The sequence below is a fragment of the Lepisma saccharinum genome, chromosome 18, assembly GCF_977018435.1.
Source record: "Lepisma saccharinum chromosome 18, izLepSacc3.1, whole genome shotgun sequence".
In the NCBI taxonomy this organism is placed as follows: Eukaryota; Metazoa; Arthropoda; class Insecta; order Zygentoma; family Lepismatidae; genus Lepisma; species Lepisma saccharinum.
Genome location: NC_139246.1, coordinates 40,822,323 through 40,836,673, shown reverse-complemented (window position 1 = coordinate 40,836,673; position 14,351 = coordinate 40,822,323). Strand labels below are relative to the sequence as shown.

Here is a 14,351-nt window from a genome sequence, read left to right as displayed (position 1 = left end):
TATCGGTAAATTAGCAAAAAACAGCTTTTTGACCTCCCTGTAACTCAAAAGGGGGAGCAGGTAGGATTACCAAATTTTGAAGATGCTTCATATGAGTGAGCATGTTCAAAATCTCAAAATTTGGTGTTGTTATTCAAACTACTTATGGATATACAGGCATTTTCCTTTATGACATTTCAACGTCAATTCGTTACATTGCTAGAGAAATAAAACTCAAAAAAAATTGTTCAAGTACAAATATTTTTATTTTTTATTCTGCTCTGACACAAATAAAACATATAATACAGATTTCATTAATATTTTAGGTGTTTTTTTAATCAGCCAGTTCAATAAGCGCTCATACTCTACAACTTGGGGAATTATCTCAATTTAATAAAAAAACCATTTTGTTAAACAAAAAAGAAAATGTATAATAAGTGTTTTTTTTTATTGATGAGTAGGTAGGATTAGTTGTGCAAATGTACAAAATTGTGATAAGCCATAACTAATGGTAAAAACAATGTATATTTCCTCATTAACAAAGTAGGGGGCTATTATTTCATTTAACAGACTCAAATAATACATTGCAACCACAGTCTTCCTGAATAGAAATTCTCATATCTTCGAAGTTTGCAGAAAATTATGTCTGACAGACTCTGATAGTGGTCTTATTAACAGGGACAAAACTGTGGAAACCTCGAGTATGCTTTATTGTAATAAATTAATGAAATCTTTCAGCTAGGAATTCAGCTATTTCTTCAACCTTTTCTTTAGTAACATATGAATATTTTACCCCTGGTATATTATCTCTGCAGATAGTAAACATTTCTTTTGGTGTTGCAGAAGCTTGAGTTTGTGATATCGGCATCATTTTCCTTTTTAAAATACAGAACAAATGGATGAACTGTAGCCTGAGCATTTACCCAATGGTAAGATTGAATCTCATCCTGAAAGATGAAGGTGAAGTTCTCAGCGAAGTCTCCTTGTACTATGCATTCATGTGGTTTGAGATTACTTTTTCTGTCTTTTATGTACTGTGACTGCCTCTTAGCAATATAATGATGCATTCTAAGTTTCATAATCTTGTTTATCCAACATAGACAGTAGCTCACAACGTTCAGTCGTGGTCCACTGTTTGTAGTTAACAGGTGAATCAAGCAGTTCATTGTCAACATCTATGGCTTCACACAGGTACTGGTGGAACAACTCAGTCCCTGGACAATTAGGACAACCACGAAGCATACAGTCTTCATTCTCTATACTGCATTATCTTGTTATTGCTGCAGTTAATGTGAGTCAATGTGTGATATTATTTCTTAAAAATTCATCCTCTAAGGTGTGAACATTATTTTTAGAATTTTTCCTGTTTCTTATACCAGGAGGCATATTATGAATTGACGTTGAAATGTAATAAAGGAAAATGCCTGTATCTCCATAAGTAGTTTGAATAACAACACCAAATTTTGAGATTTTGAACATGCTCACACATATGAAGCAACTTCAAAATTTGGTAATCCTACCTGCTCCCCCTTTTGAGTTACAGGGTGGTCAAAAAGCTGGTTTTTGCTAATTTTCCGATATTTAAGCTCTTGTATCTCAGAAAGGGGAGCAGTTAACAACTTGCTTATTTTTAGGGTAAATTAACTAACATACTACTACAACATAAAAATAAAATTAACATGTTATCTGTCCCCCTTTCATAATAAAAAAAAACAAAACTCAGCGATTTTACACAATTTGTTCTGATATTTCTGATACACTGATCATAGGTTGCTTTTTATTACAAGACTTAACCATGTAACTTTTTTAGTACTGCAAGATATGCAGATTTCAATAAACTTGGAATTTTTAAAATATCTTCATTCGTTATGAAGATATTAAATATTTTGCAAAAGCTGATTTTTCGTGAAATTGCGCAATTTTGCGATTTTCAACACCCTGAAACTTAAAAACCATAGCAGATAAAAAAAAAATTGAAACCTGTTTTTGACTTCTCTTTTCCAAGGGGTTCAACATACCAAATATGAAGAAAATCAAAAATGGTCGAGCAACCATTTTTATTTTTTTGTGATGAAATTCTGTGGAATGACCCTATCATATTTAAATATCACGAGGCTGCAATTTCATGTAAATATTAAAAGGGGGGGGAGATTGACAACAATATTTTTTTTACATATAATGTGTATACGTAATGTGTATACCACTGCTCCCCCCCTCTCGAAGTTGGCACCTATGCCCGAAGATATTGTATAAATTCACATTGAGATTTCAAATGTAAAGAAAGCATTGGGGCCTCACATTCTAATCTCGCCCAGGGCCTCATGTTATGTTGCTACGCCACTGTTTGTTATGTTAATGTGTTCATCATAACAACTACTCAAAATTGCGTTAAGTTCACAAACGATAATAATGTACCAGTATAGAGTAGCATTGTTGACTGCCAGAAAAAGAAAGCACTGGTTATAACATATTTTGTACCCCCCCCCCTCCCCTTGGCAGTCTGATTGTTGGATACACCAAACAAAGCATATGTCTTCTCAGGGAAGGCAACCCTGAAAACTGATCACAAAACAACAGCATTAACTATTACACCTTCCTGGATGAGTAGAATCAAACTGTTGGACAAATATTTTACAACAGAATATGTTAACAGGAATGTTAAATAGTTTTTGATTCAGTCAACTATACCCTGTGCCATCTATCTCTGGAGCAAGACTGCTCATAACGTTAGAGAATAAGAGATCGAGTGGGCAGAGCGAAGCAGAACACACTCCTAGGAAGGCTGATAACTGTAGTTGCTTGCCGCCCCACCCCTTTCCATGCAATCCAGTTTCCTCTCACGTGTTCACTGGTGGAGCCGTTTCACGTCACTACTTGCGCAAAGTCTTGTTTTCGTTTTCCTGCTTCAGATATAGATGGGACAGGGTATAAAGCAATTCAAATTGAATGTTAACGATACATTACTACCAGTGTAAAATGGATTTAATTTTTAAATATTTTTAAACATAACCTGAAAAAACCCAATTAATCCCAGTTTTGCCCAGGTTTTATTGGATTTTATCTGAAAAAAAAAAAAAACACTCAGGTTGGTTTTTTTTAAAAAAAAGCCTGGGCAAAATGCCAACCCTGCAATCAATCAATCTTGACTAGCCCATGGACATTACAAGCAGGGTTATTAAAGGTCCAGTAATTTTAAATAAATTCAATTCAATTCCAGTCTGGCAGAGAAAATCAGCAATGTTAAATGAGTTATTGACCAAAAGGAACCTTTTTATTTGTAAAGGATTTCAGTTCGGTCCAGGAACTTTTATTCCTGATGAATTTAAATACGGTCCAGGAACATTATTTTTCAGTTTAATTAGGAACCTTTTTTTTGGGGGGGGGCAATTCTGTAGTCCCAAAATTTTTAGAGGGTGTTCGGTAAGTTTCGTGAAACATTTAGTACTGGAAAGCATGCATCCACCAACTTACTATCATTAAGAAATTGCCAATATTCAGCTACAAAGACTATATATATATATAAAACATTTTAAGTCACAATTATATGAAGGGCTTGGGTGTAAAACATGGTAAGTGACATTTTGGTCATTTTGGAGTTGCAATGTGCATCGAAGTGTTTCGTTTTGTCAACAGATGACAGAGCTAGACGTGTTGAAAGTTATGGTATCTACCAGTTGTTTCATGTAAAGTATGGTAAGTAGCAAAGATGGCGGCAAAATAGCTGTTACTGAATTGCAACGTGTCTCAGAAATTTCGCGAGTACTGAAGCAACAGCAAAGATGAGAACAAGTTAGAAAGTGTATATGATTCCCATGATGACCCAGAATATGTACCACCGACTAAGAATGAGGAGAATGAAGAGGTTGTCAATCAAAAATGGGACTAAAACTGTGCATGCCCACGTACATTCTATTTCATATAAAATGTGGTATCTACTGTAGATACCATTGTTTACATGCAGCAGTGCTCCTAATGGCAGTTTCGAATTAAATTTTACTCCTGTACCTGGATGTGAACTGCGATCTAGTAGAGAAGCACATACTTTTCTTCTACTAGATATAAATAACTGTAGTCACATAGAAATTTGTTTGATTTTTAATTGGGTATGCACATTTAAGGCTGCTTTAAGATACCATGCCTTAAAGCAACGTCAAAAATGTATTACACTTAAGGAATATGTAATTTGATCTGAATCATATCAATTATTTGGAACAGTTTAGTTTTTTTATAAAATATTTGTCATAAATCTGTAATGCGCATTTTAAAAGTTATAATATTTTTATGGTGGACCTAATAACGTATTTGTAATTTAATTAACTTTCGTGTTTATGATATGTGTGACTTTGATAAAAGCAAATTATTTTATTGTTGAAATTGCAAATATATCTTCTTCTTGGTTCGAAATTATAACTATTTTAATCCACAAGAGCTAAATATCAGTGAAAACTATTAAAAACTTAAGCCCTGTGCACATTTGAAATCATTCTTTATAAACATGTGAAGGTAAAGAAAAATACAACAGAAAGTTACAAGGTCATAATTGTGTCTTCATTGATTTGCTTTGTTTCACTTTGCATCTTGTGTCACTTTTGGCTTATTTGCAAAGATGGAGATGAGTGATGATATGATGAAATTGATGAATAAGTGCAAAAAAACATCCAAGGCCAGGCCGGGATTCTAACCTGGCATCGTAGCGCACTTTCCTAACCACTCCACCACGGGGACAGGTAAATGTTATCTTGAAGATAGAGATTTTAACTAGGGATGGCCTTTTCGAAAAAAAATTAGTTTTTCGAAGGAAAAAAAATCCTTTTTCTTTTTTTCGAAAAAAAAATTGTTTTTCGAAAAAAATGTCTTACTTTCACTTTTCTTTTTCGAATTTTTTTTTTTAGATTTTCAATTTTTCGAAAGAAAGATGTCTTCCCTATTTTATGTATAGATTGCTTATTGAATCACAAAAATCTAATATTGCCATTGTATGCAATTTGTATAGTCTACGTAACACAGCTTTGTATCAAGACAGGCTTGTGAATCGCATTCTGCTTGGCATGCTGAGGTAATAAATAGAGCCTCTGTTTGTGTGAAGTAGATATGTGAAGCTGAAAAACCGCTCATATATAAATATGTTTTTACGAATATTGATCTCCATGTAGATATATGGAAGTTATTTTTAATCACAATCATTCAGAACTTATTGTTACAACAAGTTGCTCAGGTTATTGTTTATTGAATAAAATTATTATTATTAAAGGTTTTCATTTTTGTGTTACAAATTCTTATGGTTACTATAAAAAGTCTGTCAAAATATTATTATTGAACTGACATCACAAGTTAGCTTGAATAAAGCAGTATCTGATCACTCATTTTGATAATATCGTTGCATGTAAAGCATGGTAACTGCAACAATTCTTTGAACAACCCTCAAACAAATCGCATGTAGCACCACGGAAAAAAATATTTCGGATGAAATATCATGTTTGTATGATAGTAAACATACAAGTGAATCATATTTGCTGTAAATCATTTAGAAATTTATTTTAATTTGTAAATCAGATTTTTTTGAAACATCAACTTTCAATATCTCGAAACTGCATTTTGTCACTTAGCATGATTTACACCCGAGCCCTTCATATAGTACATCCAGAATGTTTTATTTTTACTGGAAGAAAAGTTACTGCATTTATTATAGTTTCATTAACACGCTCAAAAACATTTCCATAGTAGATTCATATGTACAGTATCAGAAACAGAAAAATATCTACTTATACATACATATACATGCAATTTTTTTATTTGCTATAATCAAACTGTCCAAATATTTTACAGGGCCGTTTACTAGGGAAAGTCTTTCGATAAAAAAATACACATATCTAACAAAGCAGAGTCTTTCAAAATGATTTGAATGATAACAACATGTTCCATGAGCAATACAACATATTCACAGATCGAATGTCCTGTGAAATACATTCAAACACATCCTTAAGTTTTCTTTTGGAACGGTTCCAGTAGTTCTAAATTCTGCTGGCAGGTGACAGGCTGACCAGATGTAAAATAGCTGCCAGTGGTGAGGAGAAAGCATTTTGTGAGAGTACGTTGGTCGTGAGCGTGCAACGTCAGTTGTGTACCCAACAATTTCATAAAGATCCACCAGCAAAGAACTCTTATTAGACCCACCACATTTGTTACATGGTGCAAATTATTGATGAGAACATTCTGAAACGTGTCTGGATGAAGTTAGATTACCATATTGACGTGTGCAGAGTAACAAAGGCTGCTCACATTGAGCATTTTTGAGTTAAGTTCGGGATAACCATTGGCACTTTAACTTGGACAGGTATATTACATATATGTGGAGTTCTATCTTATTTTGACAATTTATGAATAAAATATAACCGGTTGAAATCGTTCACATCATTTTGAAACACTGTGTACTGTACATGTACGGTGCCAAGAACATACAAACAATTTTAAGCCTGTTTTTAAAATATTAAAATATTTTTATATATTAATAAAAATATAAAAATTTATAAAAACCTAAATTTCTTAAGACAAGTGTGTACCATCCGTTGATAAGTGCGACGTTCCGAGGGGTCTTACTGCGCCCTTATTCAGGCTTTCTTTAGGCACGTATCACCACATGGCCATGTCAAGTTATATCAGACAAGAAAAAGGATGTGGGTTGAAGTGGTAAAACATAATTGGATAAAACTTGTTCTCTTCAAATATAAATTGAACGTATCCCTTACCATCTTACTACAGCACCTTGAAAAACGTAGTGTGGAAAACGACCCAAGAAACTGGTTCCCGAGATGGATGACAACATAGATGGCAGTGTGATCAGTACCTCTGCTAATTTTCTTATGAAAGTAATGCAGCTTAGTTTTTAGAATATATTATGTAGATTTATTTGTCTTGAAAGGCGGTACGTGAATTGATGGAAACAGTTATATTTGTGGAGTGATTTGCAGTCACGAAATGGCATTAATTTGGAAAGAAAAGTAAAATAAAATGAATAAATAAATAGCATTCATAACACAAGAAGAAACATCACAATGTTATTCCGGACATCAGGTGTTGGATTGTGTACTAGAGTTTTTTTTTCTATGTTGTTAGAATATAAATAGTATCCTGAGACATATTTCATACCGAGCCGACAAACCACAAGTGTCACTTGGAAGCGAGCAGTTGGTAATCAACCAATGCAGCCTTTCGAACCGTAGGGGGACAAGCTCTGACCGCACAGTTTCCTCAAGGAGATTTTAGGCCAAAGCGACACACTACAAACGATACGGGGATTTCACACCAAACTGACATGGGTCCTTCGGTCCGTCCAAGGCAACTTACATACTGAAGCAGCACGTGACGTATGTCGCTTGGAAACGAGCCAATCAAGAGCAACATTTCACATCGTAGCGGCATGACGGGCAGCACAGGCCAGCGTTCGGTTGGTGAAATTCTCAAGCGATAAGTGTCGTGTGCCGCTTGTTCTTTGGTGCGCAATCTCCCTAAAGCATGCACGAACAACAAACTACAGCAACATGTTGCAAGCTATTGTAGGAAAGGTCCAGTTTGAGCAACACACAAGCGACAAAGCGACACGTGTTTCTTATCGTGTGGCCTTGTTGTAACGTGCGGTTTATCATATTGTTTGTTGTTTGCAAACGCTTGCTAATGGACTGAAGGTACCATGTCACTTGACACTTAGTTAGGAACACCCCTTGTAGCACGTCGCTTCAGTCTGAGCACCCTTCCTTTAAGGAGCTTTCTGACCGAAGTAACAAGTAGCACGTGAATACGCCATATGAATGTGTCATTTGCTGTTTGGACCCTAATGCGCAATGAATGCTATTTTACAGTTTGTCCCGTTGGTCTGAAAGTTTGCTTACACTCATGTCGATGGCACTAAGGAAGTTTTGCGTATTTCCCCTTGTCGTTCCATGCAATCATCATTATCATAATCGCCGCGATTAGTTTAAAGCGGAAGAAAAGAGACAGTTAATATCAAAAATACAAATGCTTCAGTGTATATCTTTAAAACAAATGATGATGATAATAAACCTAATTCATACACAAAAATTTAGTTACCAAGAGCATTCCACGCGTATTTTTCTCCCGTATTATTAATGAAAGTATAACAATAACAGGACGTGGTCGACTTGTCTAGAATGTTCGTTAATATCTTCACGACCACTGTACCAAATATCATAGCAATTATCACATTCATAGAAATGCTTCATGTAAAGGAATGAGAGGTTGCAGCGAAAACTCCCATTTCCTTCCATTATAAGCAGACGAATGCCATGCAGCTGTACCGACACCAGCACCTCTAGCGGTATCATATTTGAGTGGAACCTGCCAGAGAGCCCAGAACAGTGCCATTTTCCACACTACGTTATTCAATACATGATGATGGTTGTGCAAATTACTCACACGTTTAATATATATATATATAATATTAACTTACGTTTTGTGAGTATCGAGGTAACTCCTGCGACATGTCGGGGTGCAACTGCTCCCTTCCTCAGGCTGCTCACATTTAGGTTATGTATAAATCATAACCACGTCGAACTCTCCATATGGTCAGGATATAGAATTGGTAAAAGGTGTATGGTTAAAAAACAGTAAAAATCTAAAACCCATTACAGGTACACATCAAACTACCATGTCGTTTCCCAATTAGAAACTGCTCCTTGTAATGTTAAAACTTTAAAACTGTGAATAGAGACGGTCCTCGTGCACTGCAATACTCATGTTATAATATAATATATACGTTATATAATATACGTTATTCAAGGTGCTAAAATCTTACTATAAAGAACAATGAAATGAAAATGGTTAAAACTTTAAATTCCAATCCCTCCCACGACCGTGTGGCCACCAGCTGTTACTTCCTGAAACGTCGCATTTATCGACAGATGGTACTCACTTGTTGTAAGTAATTTAGGTTTTTATATATTTTTATTAGTATATAAAAATATTTTAATATTTGCTAAAAGTGAGTAATTCGCACAACGCAAAATATGACTGTTTTTAAAATAAAAAATATATTTAAATAAAAAAGATCCAATTTGAATCAAAGGATTCATCAACCCCCTTGGTTTCAAGTCATTTTATACTACCAATATAAGTAATATTCATCGTGTATTTTACTCTGTATTATGATTCATGTGTAATTAGTTATTTTTATTCATAATGTAGAAAAAAAACATTTGAAATGAATTCTGTATTTTTCCCTTGCCAGATGCTGCCCAAGTGTGGATTCTCTGTAGTGATCTGTGACAATGAATTTCTCACCATTTGGAGGCCACTTCCCAGCCTCCCTGCCTTCAATGCACCAGTTTGCAACAAAATTCACAAACGACGGTTCCAGTAGTATTCCTGCACAGGCAGTTCCTTCAGGGACTATGGTGGTAAGTGGCGGGGATGGGATACAGTACCTACGTCCAGATCATGCGAGCCCTGCAGCACACTTCAGCAACCAAACACCGATCGGCATGCCTGCCGACATGGGAAAGTACGTCAGACGGACGGAAGCCAATCCGCACTCTTCCACCACTCACCCTCTGCAGATGATGAACCCCACCACCAAGTACCATGCGGGGACGTTGCTCGGATGGGGTGAGATGCCGGTTCATCACTTTTCCCATGGAGGTGGGGGAGGCATGGAAGAACGATCCGGAATCCTCAGTGCTGGAGCGAAAGCACCCATCAGCATACCTTACTGCCAGAGCAATACGACCCTTCAGCAGCCGCAGCCACCCTCTCATGTCAACGCACCCGTGCGCCCTCCAACTTCAACTGCCTCGTGGCCACCACGTCAAAATGTTGCAACCATGACGACTCATCTGCCAGCGGGAGATAAGTGCACCTACAGAGAGAATGATGTTCAGCCTCAAGATTTGTGCAAGGGTCCTCTTCGAGATAATACCAACGATGCAAACAAAGCTAATCAGGTAAAACCAAAGGATATGCACGTGAAGAGGGAAAAAGATTCCGAAGAGAATAAGGGAGATATGAACATGGGACAGTCGTCCGGTGACCATCAAAGTGACCACAAAGCAATGTCGCCAACGCTGGCAACATCGTGGGAGTGTTTATCTGCGTCAGCCCAGAATTCTTCGGTTGCCGACTACCTCTCTCGAATCCCCGCTTCAAGCCTGCCAATCAGCTTGCACCATTTCTTGAAGTACTCGACCGAGACCGTGAAAAAGGAGCAAGCAACCTCGACAGCGACGATGCCAAACATGCCAACAAAGAAGAAGAAGAAGAAAAAGGTTAGCAAGGAAAAGAAGCCGAGACCGAAACCGGGTGAGATCAGGATCTCGACGGCTCTCGATGGATCCACCCTCTTCTGCTGCCCGGAGTGCCACATGGCGTACCCGGAGAAAGAGATGCTGGAGCAGCACATGGCAGGCCACAAGCTGGAGCGCAGGTTCATCTGCGATATCTGCGGTGCCGGCTTGAAGCGGAAGGAACATTTGGATCAGCACAAGCGTGGCCACAGTCAGGAGCGTCCATTCGTGTGTACGATTTGCTTGAAGGGGTTCAAACGGAACGAGCACCTCACGCGTCACTATGTGATTCACTCGGGGGACAAGAACCACATGTGTACGGAGTGTGGGAAGGCATTCAGCCGCAAGGACCATCTACACAAGCATGTTCAGACCCACATTGCCAAACGGGTGAAAGCAGAACTCAGCCAACAAGGAAATGTGGCCGACAGCACCACGGCCCCTGTCCTTTCTTGAACTTTGAATATTTGTTAACCTAATGATGCATGCTTGGGAAGATGACACGCCATGCTGTGTTTTGATTCTGGCAGAATATGTGAGTGTGTGTGTGTGTTTTTATGAGGAATTGCAACCCTTAAGCTAGTAGCGTGGTAGATTTTGTGTTAGATTGCCTTGCTAAAACAAAAGGTAAGATTAGAGTACAGACTGCCTTTTTGAAGGTAATTGAATCCTTTCAGTTGTATGGTCACGTACCTTTTCATTTCTGCAGTAATTTCTGCATATTTCTAAGATATGCATAGTAATTTATGTCTAAAATATAAAATGACATGAATATTTCATGACATTTGGATTACATTCACTTGCAGTGTACACTGTTATTACAAGCCTCATGCATAATTTTATTTATTTATTTTCCAAAATAATTCTTTGGATGTATTATTTAACTGTATGCAGAAACATTATTTGCGAGAATTAAGTGAAGAACATCATAGAGTTAATTGCAAAAGTTATGTTCCATGCAGGCTAAATATCATGCTTTCTTTCATATCATGAATATAAATTGATTCAATTCGGAGATTTTATCTGGTTGTGAAACTTGTAAATAAATACAATATAAATGCAGTTTCCGACAGACTACATTGCATTATAAACTATTCAGTTCATTTTTATATTATGTGTTCCTCAGGTATTGGTAAATTGAAGTGGAACTCAACAAAGTATAACTAATGCCAGCTTTCTACAAGTTTAATATTAAAAGCAAGGAAGTGTTTTCTTCTGAGAGGTAATAGAAACTTGCAAGTACTAGTCAAAATTGCCATATTTGTTTCTCATTGACATCAATGCCAAATATTATATTCAATCCAAGTGCAAAGAAGCCATGACTAATTCCATGACTTTATGTGGTGTGCATCATTTGTCAGCCCATAACACAGAACATTCACTGACTACGGAATTATTATGTAATACAAACAATCACTTCTTTTCATTTAAGTAAGAGACAGTAATTATGACTGGAAAATTGTGTATGTTGCTGTGCATGACAAAAAGTATGTGCCATCAAATTATATTACATGTACAAAAGTAGCATTATATTCCAGTCAGAATATTTTCATTCGCAAAACTTCGGATAATGTTTTTTTTAAGTGTGTTTTGGATCACTTAAAATTTGCTAATAGTAGCTTTAAAAAAATATGAAATACATGTTGCCATTAGATTGGATCACAAGTTTTGGAAATATCATTGGTACTGTAGCTGTTGCAGTAGTTGGACAGTTATACTTTTTTTAACTTTGAGTTTGTTTTTAAGTCCACTTTATGCACGGATATGCTAATTGGAACTGGACCTACAGTTTAAAGTGGGATCCCAACCACTATGTGCCTCCACCGGGTATCGAGATGCAAAGTGATGGTTTTACCATTATGCCACTTCAAAAAAAAAAAAAAAAAGTCAAAGTATCTAAAGTATTAAACATTTTTCAATATAATTATTTAAAATCACTTATCTTACAAAATTAAGTTTGTTGTGGAGTACACTAAATTTACTTCACAACAGTGCATAATAATTTCATAATTCCAATCATTGAAACCAGTTCAGTCTTTTAAGAAAAATAAATCAGTAATAAAGTGTTTCAAAGTATATAGGCTACAGGTACTAAGTACTTATTAACTTTATTGATTAAATGGTGGTTTATGAGGGGACAAATTTGTATTATGAACAAAAATTCATTTAACCTCCTCAAATATTATCAGTACTGCTAATCCCACTGTCAGAAGGTGTAAAACAAGAACGGTTAATAGTGGACAAAATTTTCCTGTTCTGACCAAAGCTCCCATCAGCTAACAGCCTTGTGCATGTTCATGAGCTGCAGACTCATTTTCTTTTGTTCACGATAGCAACGCTTTGAAAGTGAAATTTCAGCTTGGACACATTTTTCAACTGATGCAAGCTCTAAAGCTGAAAACGTAATAGACAAAGTTAATTTATTAACAAAAGTCAAATGACAAAACTGCTCTTTACTCCATGCAGGAATGAACCACATGCTGATTTTATTAAAAATAATTCTTCACTTTTGCATTGCTACAGGTGTTGATAGATACAGACAGAGTGATCCATTGAAGAGTAGACCACCCATCGATGTTCGCACTTTCGGCAAGCGAGGCACCGTATGTCGCCACTGTAGACTGCCATGAAGCATGCAAGTTTCCTTAACTAGTTTAAAGACTGGTTAATTTACTTAAGGCGAGGAGATATTTGAATATTGTCGGAATGGGCAATGCTACTGGAGAAAAACGTGGGGGTACAAGAGAGTATGAATTTCTCCACATGTGGCAGGTCGAAGCATTTTTCAAAGTTGATTATTAAGCTAGATACGACCTGTAAAACTATGATTAATAAGAATTTTCGGAATCCCATGTATTCCTTATGGGGAATGAACTTCAACATCAACTTACGGCTAACCAAATTGGAGTTTCGACTTTTCTGCTGGACAATCACTTCTTCAAACTGCCCTCTTCCCGTTGATATAATTTTCTATTCCATCAGAAGTTTGATATTCCCAAGATAACAAATCAAAAAATACTTCCATATGCCCAATGCATTTCTCCTTGCTTCCTGGCAGGGTTGCCAAACCTGGTGCGCATAAAAGAGCTAAATTTCACCTTAAATGGAGTTAAAACTGACTTTCAAGGACTAGATTTACGAAGGCTGGATAAATTGATGCCAATTTCACATCATCATCATCATCCTGTCACTTCACAGTTGCTATACTAATATACAGGCCACACAATGCAAGACAAGGACCCTTATCACTTTACAGTCTCGGGTCTACTTTCAAAACCTCCGTAAAAACCGGTTTCTAGCCACCCTCGCTAACAGGTCTCTTAATAAAGATGCATCTTAAATGTTTGTGTATTGAAGGCAACTAGTTTGATCACCTTTTACAAATCGGGTAAGTAAATCACTTTTTTAAAATAATTACAGAAACTATTGTGTACGACAGTCTACGATGCCAACAAATGACTGCAAGTGCCTCGTTTGCCGATAGCGCAAACACCAACGGGTGGTCTACAATTCAATGGATTACATTGTAGAATACAGATAAGAGCATTCTGTGTGATTTGTGATTTCATATATTTCATCTAATTATCAATTCATTCTGGTTGTCTGAATTTCACCTAAAGAGATCAGAAGGCACAACACTAGTGTCTAATACAAATTGCTTGGTCAAAGAAATATAAATGAAATTGTCTGTTTGCATTTGCATCAGAAAAAGCCAAGAATATGTGCAAATTTGTTATAATGCTTATATGCATAAGATGTTTCGCAATACACATGAATCTTTCTAGATCATATTTTCACTCTTTTTTTTTCTTTTTACCTTTCTGTAAGGTATTCTACAAGTCCCAGTGGCACTGGAATAGTGTTTGAAAGTACAATAGTGTGTCATAATGAAAGCTAGTGCTTTATTATGAGAACACTCTGGATAAAACAGTCCCAGTGTAAATCTGGAAAGTTTTATAAAAACAATATGTCTATTCTCAGTAACTTAGTTCTGTGTGATAACTGAATCTTCAATTGCAAGTAATAAAATATCTCATGTTGACGAATCTAGTAAGTTGATTTGTTGTTGTTTTTTCTTTC

At 36.3% G+C, this 14,351-nt stretch overlaps 1 protein-coding gene across 1 annotated transcript in view; it reads left to right on the top strand.

Annotated features, from left to right (window-relative positions):
• The window catches only part of LOC146002541 (uncharacterized), a 29,804-nt gene extending 17,761 nt beyond the window's left edge, over positions 1-12,043 (top strand). Inside the window, exon 2 of the mRNA XM_083140462.1 lies at positions 9,221-12,043. Within this exon, the coding sequence (XP_082996588.1) occupies positions 9,261-10,727 (1,467 nt within the window). The 5' untranslated portion in view covers positions 9,221-9,260 and the 3' untranslated portion in view covers positions 10,728-12,043. The remainder of the gene's footprint in view (positions 1-9,220) is intronic.
• Positions 12,044-14,351: the final 2,308 nt, after the last annotated feature.